This window comes from Erinaceus europaeus, chromosome 1 (assembly GCF_950295315.1).
Source record: "Erinaceus europaeus chromosome 1, mEriEur2.1, whole genome shotgun sequence".
Classification (NCBI taxonomy): Eukaryota; Metazoa; Chordata; class Mammalia; order Eulipotyphla; family Erinaceidae; genus Erinaceus; species Erinaceus europaeus.
This window is the reverse complement of record NC_080162.1, coordinates 149,603,703-149,624,500: the sequence shown is the minus strand read 5'-3', so window position 1 is coordinate 149,624,500 and position 20,798 is coordinate 149,603,703. Positions and strand designations below refer to the sequence as shown.

Here is a 20,798-nt window from a genome sequence, read left to right as displayed (position 1 = left end):
AAATATGTCATCAAGGAGTCCAGTCTTAAAAATGTCATTTGCTACAAACACAGGAAGTATTAAGCAAGCATGAGATAATCTTACATTTTTTTCAAATGTCAGTTTACAATCACACATTCAAATTAAGTAAAACTATTGCTCGGAATCTAGGTCTCTTGATTTTTTTTTTTTTTCTTTTTTTGGCAAGAACCTTGTATAACACTGGTACAATTCTATGTGGCTGTTTCAATTATTACCAACTATGGTGGTGTTTACTACTAGAGACAAAAGGCCTTCGCACTGGCCTGGATACGCACCAGCACGAAGTGTCCAGCTGCTCTGCAAGCTTCAAGGTAGGAGCGATGCAGCACCCATTTTCCCGCTGCCACTGAGGCCAGGTACTTCTCATTCCGAAGCGGATGCCCCACAACAATGTGTGTGCAATTGGGGTCGAAGCACTGCTTCTCAATCACTAAACCACCTTAAGTAGAGAAAAATTGGTTTTATTTTACTTTAAAATGTTTTATTTATTTATTATTTATTAGAGACAGAGAAGGAAGTGAGAGACAGACTGTAGCACTGATTGCTTCACCACTCGTGAAACTTCCTCCCTGCATGTAGGCACTGGGGGGCTTGAACCTGGGCTTGCACATGGTAAGATGTGTTCAACCAGGTGCACTACTACCTGGACCTGGTCCTCTGATTGACTAAACTGTGTCCTAGAAATGTGTATCTCAACTATACACAGATATTATTAATTAACAAAATACATAAAAACTTTGATATTATATTTGATTTATTGAGGGCTGTGGAGATAACATAATGGCTATACAAAAGTTTCATGCTTGAAACTCTGAAGTCTCATGTTCAATTCCCAGTACTACCATAAGCCAGAGTTGAGCAGGGCTTTGGTCTCTCTTACTGTCTTTCTGTATCTTTCTTTCTCTGCCTTTTCTGTCTCATTCAAATAAATAAAATAGAATATTAGAAGTTTTTGACGAGAGAGAGAGAGAACACGAACTACAGCATCATTCTGGTGCAAGTGATGCCAGGTATCAAACTTGGGACCTTATGCTCAACAATCTAGAACTCAAGCTACTGTATAATCTCTTGTGCATTACACATTTTTTTCCCTCCAGGGTCATCACTGGGGCTCAGTGTCGACACTACAAATCCACTGCTCCTAGCAGCCAATTTTTCCATTTTATTGGATAGGAAAGAGGGAAACTGAAAGAGGAGGGGGAGACAGAGAGGGAGAGAAAAAAGATAGAAATACCTGCAGAACTGCCTTACCTCTTGTGAAGCACCCCGCTCTGCAGGTGGGAAGCCGGAGGCTCAAACCTAGATCCTTGTGCTTACTACTATGTGTGTTTAACTGGGTGCACCACTGCCCGGCCCTGGATATTTTTATTTTATTTATTTATTTTTTACCAGAGCACTGCTCAGCTCTAGTTTATGGTGGTGCGGGGGATTGAATCTGGGATTTTGGAGCCTCAGGCTTGAGTCTTTTTTCATAACCATTATGCTGTCTACCCGTCCCATATAATGTTTATTACCACATAACCACATTTTTTTTTTTGTAACTTATTCTTATATATTCAATGTGTATCTGTAAAATGCATGGACATTTTCTTTTTTAAAAGATTAGAGAGAGAGAGGAAACACAACAGAGTATCACTCTAGCACATCCAATATTGGGGATCAAACTCAGGACCTCCTCCTTGCAAATCCAGTGTCTTATCTACTGAGCCACCTCCTGGGATACCATGGACATTTTTTTATGTAGCTACACCGCCATCACTGCTTATATAACTAACAAAAAATTCTTTGATATCTCAATTGGATACAATTAAGATATAAGACACAAACAAGGGCCATGTTCTGTAGTTTGCTGTTTTATCTCATTCACCTTAGCAACTTCCTTTCTTTTTGTGCTAGAACCTGGCATATGTAGGACTCACTGCTCCCAGGCCGACTGTCACTCTTTGTACACACAGAAACAGCACAGTGCTGGGGCTATCTCCAAAGCTGTGGTGCCAGAGCTCAAAGCCAGGCCCCATGCATGGTGAGGTGAACTATCTCCTGGCCCTTACTGGAACAGGATGTCACAGGACCTAGTGGGGGTTGTATTGTTGTGTGGAAAAATGAGAAATGTTATGTATGTACCAACTATTGTATTTACTGTCAACTGTGCAACATTAATCCTCCAATAAAGAAAAAAATTGAAATAATTTTTTTAGAAAGTATATCACAGCTCTCCATATCCTTAAAAGGACAGCACTAAACAACATTCAGTCTTTTCTTGATTCAGGTCATTAATAAAAGCAACCAACACTGTGACCTGGGAAGTAGCACTGGACTTGCAAGCCTGAGGTTTCAAGTTTGATTCTTCGAGTTACATATAAGAGAGTGGCGTATGTGGCCCTCCCCCTCCAATAAACCGATCTTTAAAAATAAACACTATTTTTCATTGTTTTTCTTATGTCAAGTGTCACTTTTGAGTTCACTTTCATTTTCCTGATTCTAGAGAGTTCTTTGGATTTAAAAGACAGGGAAAAAAAGGTGAAATATCTGCTACTTCATGATAATTACAAACTAAAAATTACCTTTTACATTTAGTAGGATAAATAAAATATGCTTCAAACTGACTTCATCTGTTTCTTTTTAAGTTTGAAAATGTGGGTACTAAAAGTTTAGAACAGCAGCTACAGAGCACTAAGTTACCTTTCCCGTATGCTGTTTCTAGGACACTGGCAGGTGAGCTAGTAGGATAAGAATAACGAAACATAAAGATACTACTATTCTTTCATTAAACTGTATTATCCTTTAAATCTATAATTCCATTGACTTTTTAAAAATTTTGTTTATATTTATTTATTTTCCCTTTTGTTGCCCTTGTTTTTCATTGTTGTAGTTATTACTGTTGTTATTGATGTCGTTGTTAGATAGGACAGAGAGAAATGGAGAGAGGAGGGGGAAACAGAGAGGGAAAGAGAAAGACAGACACCTGCAGAACTGCTTCATCTCCTGTGAAGCGACTTCCCTGCAGGTGGGGAGCTGGAGGCTTGAACCAGGACCCTTACAACAGTCCTTTGGCTTGGCGCTACGTGCGCCTAATCCGCTGTGCTACCGCCCAACTCCCAATTCCATTGATTTTTGTCCAGGGTTTTATCAGTAACAAATGTTCTAAGCAGCATAAGAGATCCTTTTTTTTTTTTTTTTTAAATTAATTGCTCAACTCTGGCTTATGGTGGTGTGCTAGGGATTGAACCAGGGAGCTCAGAGCCTCAGGCATGAAAGCCATTTTGCATAACATTATGTAGCCTCTGGAGACATTTATTTTTTTAAAACATTTTTTAAAAATTTACTACTGGATGGAGACAGAAATTGAGAGCGGAGGTGGAGATAGAGAGGGAGAGAGACAGACACACCTGCAGCCCTGCTTCACCACTTGTAAACCTTTCCCCCTGCAGGTGGGGACCAGGGGCCTGAACCTGGGCCCTTGTGCACTGTAATGTGTGTGCTTAAGCAGGTGTGCCACCACCTGGTCCCCGAGATACTTACTATTTTTAAACCTCCATGACTAACTCCAATTTAATTCTATAAATCCCAAGACCTAGAAGGGGAATCAAAGTTCTAAATAGTGCCTAATGGATAGCCTTAGGTAAGCTACCTTCTTAACCGGTTTTAGTATTTCCTCTATGTCAGACATCATACAAATAATACCAAAATCAACTACATTTCACTTCTAAATAAGATCAATCATGGGACATTTTTTACTGAAGTAAAAACATGTACCTAGTTCTTCAATCAGATGACAATAATCAATACGTTCTTGAGGATTCAAAGAGGACAACTGAAATGTATACTGTTTTTTCAAGTCTTCATGTGTCTCCTCCTTTGTTATAACCTGGAATGGAAGTTTTATTTTAGAAAAAAAAAATTAATATTAAAATGATCAGGTATATGGTTCTTTTAAAGTGACATTTTAGTCTTACGAGTTTTCAAGTGAATCAAAGAAATGCAATTTCCAGCATTTGATGAACCCTTGATATTAGCACCAGCAAATTATAAAAAGAACATCATAGCTGTATCCCCACATAGATGATAAACAAACCTCTTCTTTGGGTTGTGGAGCCACGGGTGGGTTGGCCAGGGGAAAGGCAATACTGGGGGCTTGCGGCGTGGGGATCAGGTGGGTGTCTTCTACTGCAATTTCCAGCTTTACAGAGCTCGGGCTTTTAGGGGCTTCAGTCACAGCTAAATTTTCAGGATCACAGACAGCTGAGGGCAATAAAATGCTGTAGTGTGATACTATCCAACTATGACTAAGAACACATTCTGGGAAATATTCTTATCTCTCCTAGCTAAGATGAAATGAGACACAAACCCTGGAATGTAAAAGATATAAGCAAAAGCAGCAGCCTATTTTGACAGCTTACAAACACGTGCAATTAATTAACTTTAAAAGGTTCTCTTCCTGTGGGTATCTGCCAAACTTTAAATACCAAGTGTTCATGAGTAAAACGTTAACACAAATTTGTTAGAAAATGATCAGTGGAGGTTACGTCTATGTACATAGTAGAAAGAGATAATCATGTTACGTGAAAGAGAAATTGGAAAATGACCAAAGATGAGCAACCTGAAGCATTGTTATCTGGGTAGGTAAAGCTCACGGAAGAAAACAATAGGAGAATTCAAAAGGAGCTAGTACAAATCCAAAGAAGAAAGCAAATGTAGGCATGCGTAGGTGGAATATGGAAGAATATATATAAAAACAGACAACTGGAAGTAAAACAAGCAGTAGCCATTCAAATGCAAAAAGGACTAGAAGGAAAGAGAAATGATGAAAATCATGTCTAGAAAATAATAAACAGCTTTACATTTGAAATTTAAGATGCGAAGCATAATTTTTTGTTTACTGATAGGCTACTTCAATGATTTTTTTTCTGACTCTTTTAAAACCCAAATCAGAAATATCTAGAAAGAATATCTAGTAAATTTCTTTTGCTTGTGTGTACAACTCAGAGAACCACAATGTGCTTATATTCTTACTTTTACAAGGTCACCAAGAACTTAATATAAACAAATAAATAGATTTCTTGCTTGTTACCCTGTTCAGCAATTTCTGAGTCATGTAAAGGCTCCTGGAAAGAGAAATCCTCCACTTTTTTAAGGTCAACCTGAGGCTCAGAGTATTGTGTGGGACAACTAGGCCACTGCAAGTTGCTAGCAAGTCTTGCTCTCTCCTCCCTGGCTGTGGGGTCATCCCAAATGATCTGTTCATTTTGGGAGGGCTCTGTGTTGATATCAGGAACTGTTTGACGAGACTGCCTAAGGAAAAAAAGTGATAAATTCAATAAGCAAACAATTATAACAAAATCTACATTCACAGAAACCATAGTAACTTAAAAAAAATTGAGGCTAATTCAGGAAGGAAAAGATCATTATTTTTAATAAAGGGATTTTACTCTAAAGAAGAGGCAGCACCACAGTACTGTTCCACCATCTAGGAAGTTTCCCCTGGGGCAGTGGTGCCAGGGCTCAAACTCAGGACTTCATACATGGTAATGTAGTGCTCTACCAGGTGAGCTATTGCTTAGCCCCAAGTATTTATTTTGAAGTTATTTCCAGTGCTTCACTGCTCCAGATCAATTTTTTACAGACAAAGAGACACATGGGGGCGGGAGGTGTGTGAGAGATCCCCAGTAAAGTGAGGGCTAGGCTTCAACCTGGGTGGGTCTCAGACATGACTAGGAAGTTGTGCTCCTAGGTGAGCTCCCTTGCCAGTCTCCCAAGAATTAAAAAATAAGTATACTCACTGACATTTAATTTATAACAAAGGAGCCACAAAATGGAGAGCAGAGTGTATTTTTCAGTAAATGGTGTTGGGAAAACTAAATATCCACATGCAAAAGAATGAAGCTGGACTACTTTCTAGCTTGGCTTCTAACAATGGACTCAAAAATGGATCAGTGACCTTCATGTAAGACTCAAAACAACAGTATAAAGAAGATGCCATCGGTGAACTGTACCACAGCATCAGATCAGAGATCTCTCTGGGAACTTGGCCACAATAGTAACGGAAATGAAATGTGAACTAGCAACAGATTATGACAAATTGGAAAAGTTCTGTATAGCCAAAGAAAATAACCACAGAATGAAAAGATTTTATACTGAGGGGGGACAAAAAAAAAAGTTCTAAAATTGGGGGCTAAAAGATAGCTCAACTGGTAGAGTATGAACCTTACTATGCACCAGGCCCTGGATTGAAGCCACTGCATCACATGCAGCACCATAGATAGTGGAATGGTATCTCTTCACTCTAAATTAAAAAGAAAAACAAAAATGTAGTCCAGAAGATGGCATAGTAGAGAAAGCACTGGAGTCTCAAGCATGAGGCTCTAAGTTCAATCCCCAGCACTGCATGTGCTAGAGTGATGCTCTGGTTCTCTTTTTCTCTTTCATAAGTAAATCTTATTATTATTTTTTTTAAGTTTAAATCGATTGCTGTATTTTAAAACAATTTCTAGAACTGGTAGACCACTGAGTAGTAAAGAGCATGTTTTGTGTGTGTAAAGCTCTGAATACAATTCCTGGCACTACATAAAACAGCAAAAACAAACACAAAACCAAAATAGAGTACTATAAATAATCAAAGAGTGCCATAGAAAGATGTTTCACTTGGGGCCAGGTGGTGGTGCACCTGGTTGAGTGCACGTTACAGTGCGCAAGGACCAGCGTTCAAACCCCTGGCCTCCACTTGCAGGGGGAAAGCTTTGTGAGTGATGTCTCTCTCTCTCTATCACCCCCTTACCGATTTCTGACTGTCTCTATTCAATAAATAAATAAGAATAAAAAGAAATTTTTTAAGAGAGATGTCTCACACAAAATTCAAGAACATGGGATTTCTCTTAGATGTTAATGTTTAGGAACCTTTGCTTGCCGTAGCTACATTTTTGCCACTGGAAATACATTTACATAGGAAGTTTACTACTTACAAAAAAGGTTTGCTTAGCTCTTGCTAACCAAAATTCCCAGAGTCTAGGGCAGAAGAGTTTGCATTGAACTATAGTAAAGTATGCCACCTGAGCCAGGTACTCACCTCAGGGCCTCCAGAACTCTACTTCGCCCACTGCGGGCAGAGCGAGTGCTGTCGGGGGTTGAAGAAGCGCTGTTCCCACCACTTCTTGAAAGGGAAGTCCTCTGCCCTTGGGGCTTCACTATGGATGTGGCAGACATGATCTCCTGCAGCTGCTTCTGAAAGTTCTCTCTCATCTCCAAGGTCTGCGTCAGGGCTTGAGGACAAATACAACAACCATGTCATCTTCTTCCATTCTGTGGCCTTACATTAAATATTTTGTCAAGGCTTGGATGAGCATAAATTCAGCTCCTGGTCTCTTTAAAATTTTTTTTTATATTTATTTATTCTCTTTTGTTGCCCTTGTTGTTTTATTGTTGTAGTTATTACTGTTGTTATTGATATCATTGTTGGATAGGACAGAGAGAAGTGGAGAGAAGAGGGGAATAACAGAAAGGGGGAGAGATAGACACCTGCAGACCTGCTTCACTGCCTGTGAAGCGACTCTCCTGCAGGCGGGGAGCCGGGGGCTCAAACCAGGATCCTTACCAGTTCTTGGGCTTTGAGCCATGTGGGCTTAATCTGCTGCGCTAACCGCCCAACTCCCTCCTGGTATCTTCCTTCCCTTTCTCCTGTTATGTACTGTACTCTGAGATATGTAATAGTTTCAGTCAGAATAGGACTGACCTAAGCCAGACAAAAAATTTTGGTAGAGTAGAATGAATAAAGAAAACAGAGAAATATTAATCCATTAAGAAGAGGACACCCTGGGAGTTGGGAGGTAGCGCAGCGAGTTAAGCGTAGGCGGTGCAAAGCGCAAGGACCAGCATACGGATACTGGTTCAAGCCCCTGGCTCCCCACCTGCAGGGGAGTCTCTGTCCTATCCAACAACGACAACATCAATAACAACAACAATAATTACTATAACAATAAAACCAACGAGGGCAATAAAAGGGAATAAATAAATATTAAAAAAAAAAAAGAAGACACACATAGATACAAGGTTATTCACTGAAGCACTCTTAGGAGTAGGAAGTGAGGGATAATTTAGAAGCCCATCAACATGGCACTAGCCAGACAGAGTGACGTACTAAGACAATGAAATCAGCTGTTGAAGAGAAAAACTTAAAAGGCTGAAGAAGCTCCTTATACACAAATAGGAGATGCTTTACAGCTATCCAGTGAGAAGATCAAAGAATAAAATAGCATTTATTTTACAAATGCGAGCAAGGACAGAATATATGTATTTATGACTACATATGCATAAAACAGCCTAGAAAGGTACAGAAAAAGCTACTCATAGGGGCTGGGTAGTAGCACACCTGGTTAAGTGCACACATTACAGTGCATAAGAATCCTGGTTCAAGCCCCTGACCACCCACCTTCAGGTGTCTCTCTTTCTCTTTCCCTTTTGATTTCTGTCTCTATTCAACAAATAAATAAATAACTACTAGTACTTGAATAATGGAATAAACTCATCATACTTCCTTTCTGTATCTTTAAAGATCCAGGTTCAAGGCCCCAGTCCCCACATGCAGAGGGAAAGCTTCACAAGTGGTGAAGCAGGGTTGCAGGTGTCTCTCTGTTACTCTATCTCTCTACTCCTCAAAATTTCTGGCTGTCTCTATCAAATAAATAAAGATAATAATAAAGAACTCTAAAAAAAAAAATTTAAAAAAAAAGGATCCCTGTGAGCTAGGAATATATGTGATGCTAGGAGCAAACACTCCAGTAAGCCATGTAAGAATACTACTTCACTGAGGGAAGCTTCAGTGCTATGGTATCTCCCAGTCTCTTTATTCTCTGTTTGACAGTCACCTGGAAATAGTGAAGCTCTGGAAAGAACAATAACAAAAAAACTCCCTCAACAAGTTTCATGCTTAGATATTTAATTTAAAAAAATTTTTTTTATTTATTGAGAGAGAGAAAGAGAGAGAGAACTGCTCAAGTCTGTCTTATGGGGCTGCTGGGGATTGAACCTGAAACATTTAAAGTTTTACATATCATTTTAACAACTGTCATGGACTCTCAGTTCAGTCCTTATCAACACAGAACTTTATCTGTCCATCAGATGCAAACAAAGGAAGCATTCTAGGGGCTGGGAAGTGGCGCACCCGATTAAGCGCACAGATAAGGGAGTCGGGCGGTACTGCAGTGGGTTAGGTGCATGTGGCGCAAAGCGCAGGGACTGACGTTAAGGATCCCAGTTCGAGCCCCCGGTTTCCCACCTGTAGGGGAGTCGCTTCACAATCGGTGAAGCAGGTCTGCAGGTGTCTGTCTTTCTCTCCCCCTCTGTCTTCCCCTCCTCTCTCCATTTCTCTGTCTTATCCAACAACGATGACATCAATAGTAACTACAACAATAAAAAATAACAAGGGCAACAAAAGGGAATAAATATTAAAAAAATAAAATAAAATAGCGCACAGATTACAGGGTACAAGGACCTGGGTTCAAGCCCCTGGTTCCCACCTGCAGAGGGGAAGTTTCACGAGTGGTGAAGCAGGGCTGCAGGTGTCTCTCTCCCTCTCTATCTCCCCTACCCTCTCAATTTCTGTCTCTATCCAATAAATAAATAAAGATGATTAAAAAAAAAATTGCATTAAAGATGAAACAGAGCACCACTCCATGATACTGGCCCCTCGTGTATGTAAAGCATGCTTTCATACCTGCTGACTCAGCACCCTGGATTAAACATACATCCAAACCCGCCCCAACCCCCCACAATTGGGAGAGGAAGAAGAGAGACAAGAGGACTATACCATTTGTGTTGTGCCAGGGATGAAACCCAACATTTGGATTGTAATTATAACTTAAAATATCTTACCTCCTTTACAATAATTTTTTTCCTCTGTCGTTGCTGACTCTTTATTATCGGTGGGGGCTTTGTCTAGATCATTTTCTTCTACAGACACATAATCTGGCTAAGGAGTGAAAAAAATGGTAAGTTTCTCAGACCAAACCTTAATCCCAGAGAAATATGTGACTATCCATTCAGCTTCAGGGTGACATGCATCACCCACGCTGCCTACCTACCTCCTCCTCATTTGCTGCTGAATCAGTTGAGAGTCGGCTGTTACAGACTCTTCCATCTTGCACTGCACTTATGTCCAAGCTCATTTTGGGGTTATAAGTATGTGGGTAAAGAGATTCAGGAAGATGTCTGGACTCTTGGGCACACTGCAATACAATCAATTGTTTAAAAACAGAACTGAAAAGAAGTCTTAGTGAATAAATGATATTAAACAGGATAAGTAAAGGATAGCCAATGCAATATATCCTAAGGTGGTAAAAGTAGCTGACACTGAAATTCCTACCCTATAAATGACAACTGTTCTCACTTTGTAACCTCATATCTACCACGAAGTCCAATTGTATTTCTTTGCTTTTGCCTAGATATCAGCCATAATCTGGGGAATACTTGGGAGCAGGGGAACAAAAGAAAAAGCTCTAAATAATTATACTGGTATGATAAATTAATTTTTTGCTTCCAGGGTTATTGCCGGGGCTCGATGACTGAACTATGAATCCACTGCTCCTGGAGGCTATTTTTTTCCCCTTTTGTTGCCCTTGTTGCTTATTGTTTTTGTTGTTACTATTGTTGGTACTGAATAGGACAGAGAGAAATCAAGAGAGGAGGGGAAGACAGAGAGGTAGAGAAAAAGATAGATACCTGCAGACCTGTTCACCGCCCCCGCTGCAGGTGGGCACTTGAACTGGGATCCTTATGCCAGTCCTTGAGCTTTGCACCATGTGCACTTATCCTGCTGTGCTACTGCCAAGCCCCCTAATTCTTCTTTTTAAAAATATTCTATTTCTTTATTATTGAATAGAGGCAGAGAGAAATTGAAAGAGGTGGGGAAGATAGAGAGGGAGACACCTGCAGCCCTGCTTCACGACTTGTGAAGCTTCCTCCCTGCAGGTGGGAACCAGGGGCCTGAAACTGCATCTTTGTGCACTGTAACGTGGGTGCTCAACTGGGTACGCCACCAACTGGCCCCCTAGTTCTCCTCTTATAAAGATCTCAGTGGTGAGCAATAGCATACTTGGCTGAGCACAAACATTACTGTGTGCAAGGACACTAGGGTTCAAGGTCTGGTTCCCATCTGCAAAGGGGAAGCTTCATAAAACAGTACTGCAGGTCTTTCTCCTTCCCTAATTTCCCTCCCACCTCAATTTCTCTGTCTATTCAAAATTAGTTTGTTATTTCTTTAATATTTATTCAGTTTCTCTCTCCTTAAAGGTTTTGTTTACTTATTATTGAGAAAAGATAGTAGGAAAGAACCAGACAGTACTCTTGTACATGTGCTGCCAGGGATTGAACTCAGGATCTCATGCTTGAGAGTCTAATGCTTTTATCCACTGTGCCACCTTCTGGAACACTTAGTCTCTCTTTTTTAAAGGTAAGGCAGAGAGGTGAAAGAAACCACAGCACCGAAGCTTCCTTCAATGCAGTGGGGACTGGGCTCCAATCTGGGTGGTGCACATGGCAAAGCAATATACTATCCAAGTGAGCTATTTTGCTGGCCCTCTCTCCCTTCCCTTTTTTAAAATACTACTTTATGTTCAGGTATATAGCCTTTTAAATCACCAACTGTATATATTACCTTATCTGCCACCAGAAATCTAGGCTCCATTCATTTGCATTTTTGTGTGACTTTTACATGATTTATATGCCCTCTCCCCTATAAAATGTTTACTTAGTGAGAAGAATCAAAGAGTCAGAAAGATTACCCATTAAAGACTTACTAACTGTACAGCTAACTAAGGTTATTAGACTTGTTTATATGTACTGACACTGGCTTGTTCTTTGAAATAATGTTTGAATATTTTCATTTTCATTTATCAGAGGGGAGGAAAAATATTACTTACTGATAAAAGCCAGTGCTCTGAGACAATGTGAATTCCTCTTTCTTTTACAGATCTATATTCTCTATTAGTATCATTTAGCTTTCCCTGATAGATGAAATGAGTCACTGTTTCATCAAAACTCCACCTGAAACAAACAAACATGGAAGATACCTATGCATTATTTAAATAATGAGATACTATACATACTAGATAACAGTTATCATGAATAAGATTTTCACTTTTAACACATGGACTTGCAAACAGAACAGAGTAAGTAAACAAGCTCTCTTTAAGACTGTGAGAACTCTAGTGGTTATTGTTGGGAGGGTGGAGGCACATAACGTCAGTGGTGGGTGGACACAGCGTGGGCCTATATGCCCTTTATTCTGAACAATCTTGCAGACCACTATTAAATCACTAATAAAAAATTTACAAAGTTTCACTCTTACATAACAGATTAAACACTAAGATGCTTATAGTACAGGTAAGATTTATTATTTTATTTCCTTATTTTCACTTGTCAAATAGAAAGCTAACTGGAGCAACATTTGCCAAAGAGGAAAATGAAGTTAAATCATAATCTTCACATTAATGAAGGGCTTAAATTAGGGGGTGGTGCTTATTTTAGTTGTTGACTTTGCAAGGCCAGATGATTAGTATTTGAAGCTTTGTCTGAAAGAAGAAATAAAAAAGTAAAACAATCACTATACTATCTATGAATGACTGACTATAAGTGGTTAAGAAAGGTAGTGCTGCAGATGACAGGAGTATGGTTAACTCAGAACTAGCTAGAACGGCAAAGCTGTCTCAGTCCTTATATGATGCTATTTGTACCAGATACACCCATGCTGGGAATATTTGTGTCAGCAACACTTTTAGCAGGCTGAAGGCAGATTTGATAATTCATGTTTTCAAATAACAAATCAAAATACATTTTTTAATTTTTAAAAAAATTAATTATTTATTCCCTTTTGTTGCCCTTGTTTTATAGTTGTAATTATTGTTACTGATGTCATTGTTGGATAGGACAGAGAGAAATGGAGAGAGAAAGGGAAGACAGAGAGGGGGAGAGAAAGATAGACACCTGCAGACCTGCTTCACAATGGGGAGCTGAGGGCTCAAACCGGGATCCTTATGCTGGTCCTTGCGCTTCACGCCAACCTGCTATGCTATTGCCCAACTCCCCAAAATATTCTTCTTTTTTTTTTTTTTCCTCCAGGGTTATTACTAGGCTCGGTGCCTGCACCATGAATCCACCGCTCCTAGAGGCCATTTTTCCTCCTTTTTGTTGCCCTAGTTGTTGCAGCCTCGTTGCGGTTATTATTGTCATTGTTGACGTTGCTTTGTTGTTGGATAGGACAGAGAGAAATGGAGAGAGGAGGGGAAGACAGAGAGAGAAGGGAGAGACCTGCTTCACCGCCCGTGAAGTGACTCCCCTGCAGGTGGGGAGCCGGGGGCTCGAACTGGGATCCTTACGCCGGTCCCTGCGCTTTGCGCCACGTGCGCTTAACCCACTGCGTCACCGCCCGACTCCCCCAAAATATTCTTTTAAAATTTTATTTATTCATTTTTTTAACCAGAGCAATGCTCACCTCTGGCTTAGGGTGGTGTAGGGGATTAAACCTGGGACTTCAGAACCTCAGGCATGAGAGTTTGCATAACCATTAGCCTATCTACCCCCATCCTTTCAAAATATTCTTTAAGAAAAAAAAAAAAAAAGGCTATTTAATTCACAAGTATTGCAGGTATTACTCATAAAATGGTCTTATCTGTAAGATAAAAGGCTGCTCAGGGAGTCGGGCGGTAGTGCAGTGGGTTAAGCGCACGTGGCACAAAGCGCAAGGACCTGAGTAAGGATCCTGGTTCGGCTCCCCACCTGCAGGGGAGTCGCTTCACAGGCAGTGAAGCAGGTCTGCAGGTGTCTTTCTCTTCCCCTCTCTATCTTCCCCTCCTTTCTCCATTTCTCTCTGTCCTATCCAACAATGATGACATCAATAACAACAATTACAACAATAAAAAAAAAGGGCAACAATGTGAAAATAAATTGAAAAAAAAAAGGATGCTTAATCTCAGCCTTCACTGTATCATTTGACTATAAATTCTTTGGTCCATGAACATCATGATTCTAGATAATGAACAGCACAAAATAGATTCTCGAAATTGTGTGTGTGTGTGTGTGTACTGATATGGGAGAGGATATTCTTAAAAGGGTGTGTGTGGTGAGTGGCCCAGGAGATGGTGTGGTGGATAAATGTTGGACTCACAAGTATGAGGCCCCAAGTTTGAACCTAGGCATCAAATGTGCCAAAGTGATGTTGTTTTTTCTCTCTCATAAATAAATCTTCAAAATAAAATAAAATAAAATAAAATAGAAGAATGTGGCAAATTAAAAACTGATCAAAGAAATTTTGGAATATGACACACTAAAAGGCAAAGTATTTCTCTGTGGGTGCTCACAATAGCTTTGGAGTTCACCACAAACATAAAGAAGTTACTACCAAACAGAAAGCTGTACCAACCTGTATTCTGCTCCCAGAGAGGCTGCCACCCTATTTAGCTCACTCTGCTTCTTACTGAGCTTTTTACTAACACAGATCACCACCTTGTCAAGTGGCTTTGGAGCTTCTTCCTGCCCAAAGGGTGAGAAAAAGAAAACAGTCCAGGCATTACTATTTGAAACATTTTACTTAAAACGTCCTAGAATCTAAGAGATCTGACACTACCTTTTCTGGGTGGGCCTCCTTCAGTTGAGGGCTGGCAGAAAGACTGACAGCATCTTGAGAGCTATTTGCCAGTGCAAGTTTCAAGTTTCTGACAATAACTTCTGAGAGTGGGGTACTTAGCTTCCTTCTGTGTTGGCTGGGGCCTCTGGGAGTTTCCAAGGCTGCAAGTGCATCCTATGTGGAAGGAGAGAAAGCAGAAAAAGAAAGGACAGAAAGGAACAAAGAACAGGGGAAGAGAAAGAGAGAGAATGGGGTATTTTTCAAAATTCACTGGATTATAGCTTTAACCCCCTCCAGTTTTTCTCCAACAATAAAAAAGAATGAAACACATGTATTTCTGTTCCGAGATTATCCTCATTTCCTCTAAGAGAGAAAGCCACTGGTTGCTCACTCTCTTCCTTTCCTATCTGGATAGTATTAGCAGAAAGCAATTAACTAGTGCTCAACTGATGCATATTTACATTAACAATCTTTTGGCAGCATAATATAACAATAAACAACCCTGGACATGTAACACTTTGTAGATGCAAGGGAAAAAAAACAGCTTTCAAGTGTTTTCAAACATATTTGACAGTACAGTGGGTAACTGAGTTCTTCTTTGTCAATTTATAGGTCAAAAATTATCTGAGGATGCAGACAAGTTCACTGGGTAGGGTGTCTGCCCTGTCATGCATATGGCCCAGGTTGAGTCTTGGCACCACATGGGAAGTGCTGGGGTATCTCTCCCTCTGTCTAAATGAAGAAACAACTGAACTGGTGTAACTGCAGGTGCACAAGGCAGTGGTTCCATAAAACAACAAACAAAAAGCCACAACTGTATGGTTTACTTTTCTTTCTTTCTTCTTTTTTTTGGGGATAGAACAGAGAAAATGAGAGGGGAGGGGAGGGGAAGACAGAGGGAGAGAGACAGAGAGATACCTGCAGAACTGCTTCAAGCTTGTGAAATGACCCTCCCCTTCCCTGGGTAGGTGGGGAGCTGGGAGCTCGAACTGGAATCCTTGTCCACTGTACTATGTGCACTTAACCCGGTGCGCCACTGCCCAGCACCTGGTTTACTTTTCTACCTTCATATAGCCACCTTTAGGAATGTATAATACTTGTATTCAAGGCTTCTTTTTTATACTCACATCTATAAATATGTTAACATATTCACATGCCTGAATTTACACAAATATATTCTTCTGCTGGAGAAGTTACATTTTTGTGTAGAAAAAAAATACGTCACTGCTTTTCCAACAGCCTAATGTATTTGTGTAAATTAATACAACTCAATATATACTGATTGTGATACATACTCACCTCCAATCTGTCATTTGTCAGACCTTTGCCATGGAGAATTAAAACACACACACTCTCTCTCTCTTAAGTGGACAGATAGAGAACCAGAGCATCACTCAGGCAATAGGATGCTGGGTACTGAACTCAGGCCCTCATGCTTGAGAATTCAATGCTTCCTCCACTGCACCACCTTCTAAGTCTCTCCTTTTTTTAAAATTTTACTCTAATGAGTCAGTGAGACATAGAGAGAGGTGAGACAGAGATAGGAGCACTGCTCAGCTCTGGTTTTTATGGTGGTGCTATGGATGAAACTGGGACCTTGGAGCCTCAGGCATGAAAGTCTTTTGCATAACTACTATGCTGTCTCTCCAGGTCTAAAAAAATTTTCTTTCTTTCTTTTTTTTGGATAGGACAGAGAGAAATCTGTGGGGTGGGGAGATAAAGAGATAAAGAGGAGGTGAGAAAGATAGACACCTGCAGACCTGCTTCACCACTTGTGAAGTGACCCTTCTGTAGATGGGGAGCTGAGGGCTCAAACTGGGATCCTTGTGCAGGTCCTTGTGCTTCACACTATGTTTACTTAACCAAGTGCACCACTACCAGACCCCCTCAAATTCTTTTCTTTTTTTTAAAAGATTTTCTTTATTCACGAGAAAGAGAGGACAGAAAGAACCAGACTTTACTCTGGCACATGTACCGCTGGGGATTGAACTCAGGATCTCATGCTTGAGAGTCCAGTGCTTTATCCACTGCACCACCTCCCGGACCACACAAAATTATTTTCTATGAAAGCCCAGAGCACTACTCAGCTCTGGTAGACAGTGGTGCCAGGGACTGGACCAGAGGCCCTGGGAGTCTCCAGGATACAAATTCTTTATTCTAACAAATTGAGCTATCTCTCAGTTAAGAATTCAAAATACGTACTTTTACTGCACATTAATTAGAGCAGAAGTTTTTGTTAATTTTTTTTATTATCTTTATTTATTTATTGGGTACATACTGCCAGAAATTGAGAAGGAAGGGGGGAGACAGAGAGAGAGAGAGAAAGAAAGAGAGAGACACCTGATGCACTGCTTCACCACTCGCAAAGCTTTCCCCCCGCAGATGGAGACTGGGGGCTCAAACCTGGGTCCTTGTGCATTGTAACATGTGCACCCAACCAGGTGCACCACCACCCAGCCCCTTCAAATCAGAAGTTTTATGTGCAATTAAAAAAAAAAAAATAGTGATTTAATATTGATTTACAAGCATAATGTGCAAAAAATTTTAATGCTAGAATCATGACTCTTTTATTCAAAACCAAAAACACTCTCTCACAGCCTGTTCTGACATTCTCTGGCTTACTTATTACTGAGAAAGATTAAGACATTCGAGAACTGCTTGAGTATGGTGCCAGGGACTCAATAGGGGCTTATGCACTCTACTTGCTGACTTCCCGGATCCACTAGAGTTTTTTTTTTAAATTATTTTCTTTATTGAGGTGATTAATGATTTATAGTCAACAGTCAAATACAGTAGTTTGTACATGTGTAACATTTCTCAGTTTTCCACACAGCAATTCAATCCCCTCTGGTCCTCCTCTGCCATCATGTTCCAGGACATGAGCCCTCCCTCCCCACCCCAGAGTCTTTGACTTTGGTGCAAAACACCAAACCCAGTCCAAGTTCTGCTTTGTGTTTCTTAGTGATTTACTAGTGATCAACAAGGTTAATACTGGAGTATTTAAGCTTTCATTTCTTTTTACTATTCCTTACAGTTGAAGGGGCCTCATGTCTATATAATCTCACAGCAGCTGGTGGACTTTCACCCCACTCTTTTCAATTACAGATACAAAGAGAGGGATATAGGGGCCCGGGAAGGGATATACCTGGTTGAGTACACACATTACCATGCACAAGGACCCAGATTCAAGACCCCATTCCCCATCTGTGAGGGGCTGGGAAGGGAAAAGCTTCAGGAGTGGTGAAACAATGCTGCAGGTGTCTTTGTGTTTCTTTCCCTCTCCGTTTCTCCCTCCCCTCTAAATTTCTCTCTATTCTATCAAATACAATGAAGAAATAAAGAAGAAAAAAGAGGGAGTCAGGCAGTAGCAGAGCGGGTTAAGCTCATGTGGCACAAAGCGCAAGGACCTAGTAAGGATCCCGGTTCGAGTCCCCAGCTCCCCACCTGCACAAGCGGTGAAGCAGGTCTACAGGTGTCTATCTTTTTCTCCCGCTCTGTCTTCCCCTCCTCTCTCCATTTCTCTCTGTCCTATCCAACAACGATGACATCATCAACAATAATTAACTACAATAAAACAACAAGGACAACAAAAAGGAATAAATAAAAAGAAAAATAAGTATCTACTGTACTTTTAAGATCAAATTCTACTAAAGATACTAGAAAAAAAAAACCTCACCTTTAGGGAATGAAAGGAAACAATTAGAGAAGGTTACATTAGCCCTTGATTTGCAAATGAATTTTCCAGAAATGAAGCCTTATTACTCAAGAAATAAAACAAAGCAAAGCTAAAGATGAAATCAATACATAAATAGCATGTTTACATTTTTTATAAAGTATTATTTCAACAGACCATTTCTTCTGATCATTAATAAATATTCTTTGAGCTAGTGTTACGTTCTTTGCATGAAAGAAGGGAGGGATATTCTTTGCATGAAAGAAGGGAGTAAAAGATCTGTGTGAAGTCATATACAGCTCACAACAGATCTTTCATGTGAGTTTCTAGGGGAACGGCATGTGGCTCTGGAATTTCTGAATTTAGATTCAAGCCATATGCTACCACAGACATCCTGATTTTACACCATATACATCACCTCTGTGTATATATATTGGGATTCTATACTATGAATCTACTTAACCAACATCTCAAAAAACCTATTAAGTGATCTAGGAGGTAGCACAGAAGATAAGGCATTGGACTCAACTCTCGGCATTCCATATGCCAGAATGGTGCTCTGGGTCCACTCCCCTCCCCCCATCCCCAACAAACATCAAAAACAAAACAGCTCTTGGATGGTGCACTGCTTTGTCATGTGCGCAACACAGATTTGAGCCCAGCGCCCACTGCGTTGAAGGAAGTTTTGGTGCTGTGGTTTCTTTACTCTCTCTGCCTCTATCTAAAATATATCATACTGTTAAATGAGTTCCAGGGCCAGTCCCTAGAAACCCACCTTCACATCAAAGGAAGGCTTGAAGAGCTTGTCCTTGGAGAGGAATTTTGATGGGGTGTCCAGATGTAATGAGGGCTCCTTCTGAAGTGGCTGCCCTACTGTGGAGGAGGCCGGAGCCTGCCCGGTGTGTTGTGAAATCACAGCATGGAAGGCTTTACTCTGGAAGTGTTTCAGATCCAGCGGTGTCACACCTGCTGTCCTATGAGGTTCCAGATGTGGGACAGGTGGCTCTGGAGTCTCTGGATTTAGATTCATGCCATTTGCTATTTGAGTTTCCAAATGTTGGCCTAGAGATTTAAAATTTAAAGAAACAGATGTAAGTCACTGAGGCCCCATTTTCTGTGAAGAAGCACTTATTAGGGGATTAATTTATATTATATTGTTAGCTTTCATGCAAATTCTCAAACACACATTAAACCACAAAGTTATATACCTACTTCTTTTTAAAAAAAATATTTATTTATTTATTCCCTTTTGTTGCCCTTGTTGTTTTATTGTTGTTGTCTTTGTTGGATAGGACAGAAAAAAATGGAGAGAGGAGGGGAAGACAGAGGGGGAAAGAAAGATAGACACCTGCAGACCTGCTTCACCGCCTGTGAAGCAACTCCCCTGCAGGTGGGGAGCTGGGGGCTGAAACTGGGATCCTTACGCAGGTCCTTGTGCTTTGCGCCACCTGCGCTTAACCCACTGTGCTACAGCCCAACTCCCTATATACCTACTTTTTTTTTTTCCTCCTCCAGGGTTATTGCTGGGCTCTGTGCCTACACCATGAATTCACCGCTCCTGGAGGCCATTTTCCCCCCTTTTGTTGCCCTTGTTGTAGCTTCGTTGTGGCTATTATTATTGCCCTTGTTGACGCAATTTGTTGTTGGATAGGACAGAGAGAAATGGAGAGAGTAGGGGAAGACAGAGAAGGGGAGAGAAAAATAGACACCTGCAGACCTGCTTCACCGCCTGTGAAGCGACTCCCCTGCAGGTGGGGAGCCGGGGGCTCGAACCAGGATCCTTACGCCGGTCCCTGCGCTTTGCGCCACGTGCGCTTAACCCACTGCGCCACCGCCCGACCCCCCCTATATACCTACTTCTAAGAAACAAACCAGATGGTATGCTGAGCAACCTGGGAGGTGGTACAGTGGGTAAAGTGAGATGCTGAGTACAAGCTCTAGCACTGCACATACCAGAGTAAAACTATGGTTTCTGTCTCACGCACTACTAAATATATCTGTGAAATATATACACATATTGAGATTGACAAATATATTATAAAATGACTTCCTATTTCATCTAGTGTGTAACTTAAAATATTCTCAGTAAGCCTAATAATTTTTAAAAAATTATGTCACCTCAGTCAATAGCCAAGTAAAATGAAAATTCTTACTATATGTACTTAAAGTCAACAAAAAACAAGGTGTTGGAAAAGCTGTCCTTGGTGAAATGTTGGTATGACCAAAAAACATGACTTTTGCTTTAGCTGTAAAATTTCCAGTCTGTCCAGTAAATAAATAACAGCTAAGAGCTGTGCCCAAACTGCTGACTTGTCCCTTTTTAAAGTCATTTTTAATTTGTTATTAATAGTTTGTCACACAACTGTAAGATACAAAGTAGAGTTCCACACCACACCCACCACCAGAGTTCTGTATCTCCAACCTGCCACCTCCCAAAGAGAATCACCATAGTTCTCATACATCTTACAGTTTGCTTGCTTCTGTTCTGTTTGA

At 40.6% G+C, this 20,798-nt stretch overlaps 1 protein-coding gene across 6 annotated transcripts in view; it reads right to left on the bottom strand.

Moving 5' to 3' along the window:
* TOPBP1 (DNA topoisomerase II binding protein 1) overlaps positions 1-20,798 on the bottom strand; it is a 53,364-nt gene that overhangs the window by 8,094 nt on the left and 24,472 nt on the right. For 5 of the 6 annotated variants that reach the window (XM_016185184.2, XM_060196952.1, XM_060196958.1 and 2 more), the window contains 11 exons: positions 19,081-19,367; positions 14,633-14,806; positions 14,429-14,538; positions 11,931-12,054; positions 10,095-10,238; positions 9,886-9,982; positions 7,085-7,277; positions 5,093-5,313; positions 4,097-4,263; positions 3,778-3,889; positions 297-460 (listed from right to left, as the gene is read on the bottom strand). In XM_016185184.2, coding sequence (XP_016040670.1) covers positions 297-460; positions 3,778-3,889; positions 4,097-4,263; positions 5,093-5,313; positions 7,085-7,277; positions 9,886-9,982; positions 10,095-10,238; positions 11,931-12,054; positions 14,429-14,538; positions 14,633-14,806; positions 19,081-19,367 — 1,793 coding nt within the window. The remainder of the gene's footprint in view (positions 1-296; positions 461-3,777; positions 3,890-4,096; positions 4,264-5,092; positions 5,314-7,084; positions 7,278-9,885; positions 9,983-10,094; positions 10,239-11,930; positions 12,055-14,428; positions 14,539-14,632; positions 14,807-19,080; positions 19,368-20,798) is intronic. The other variant, XM_060196955.1, reaches the window with a different exon arrangement.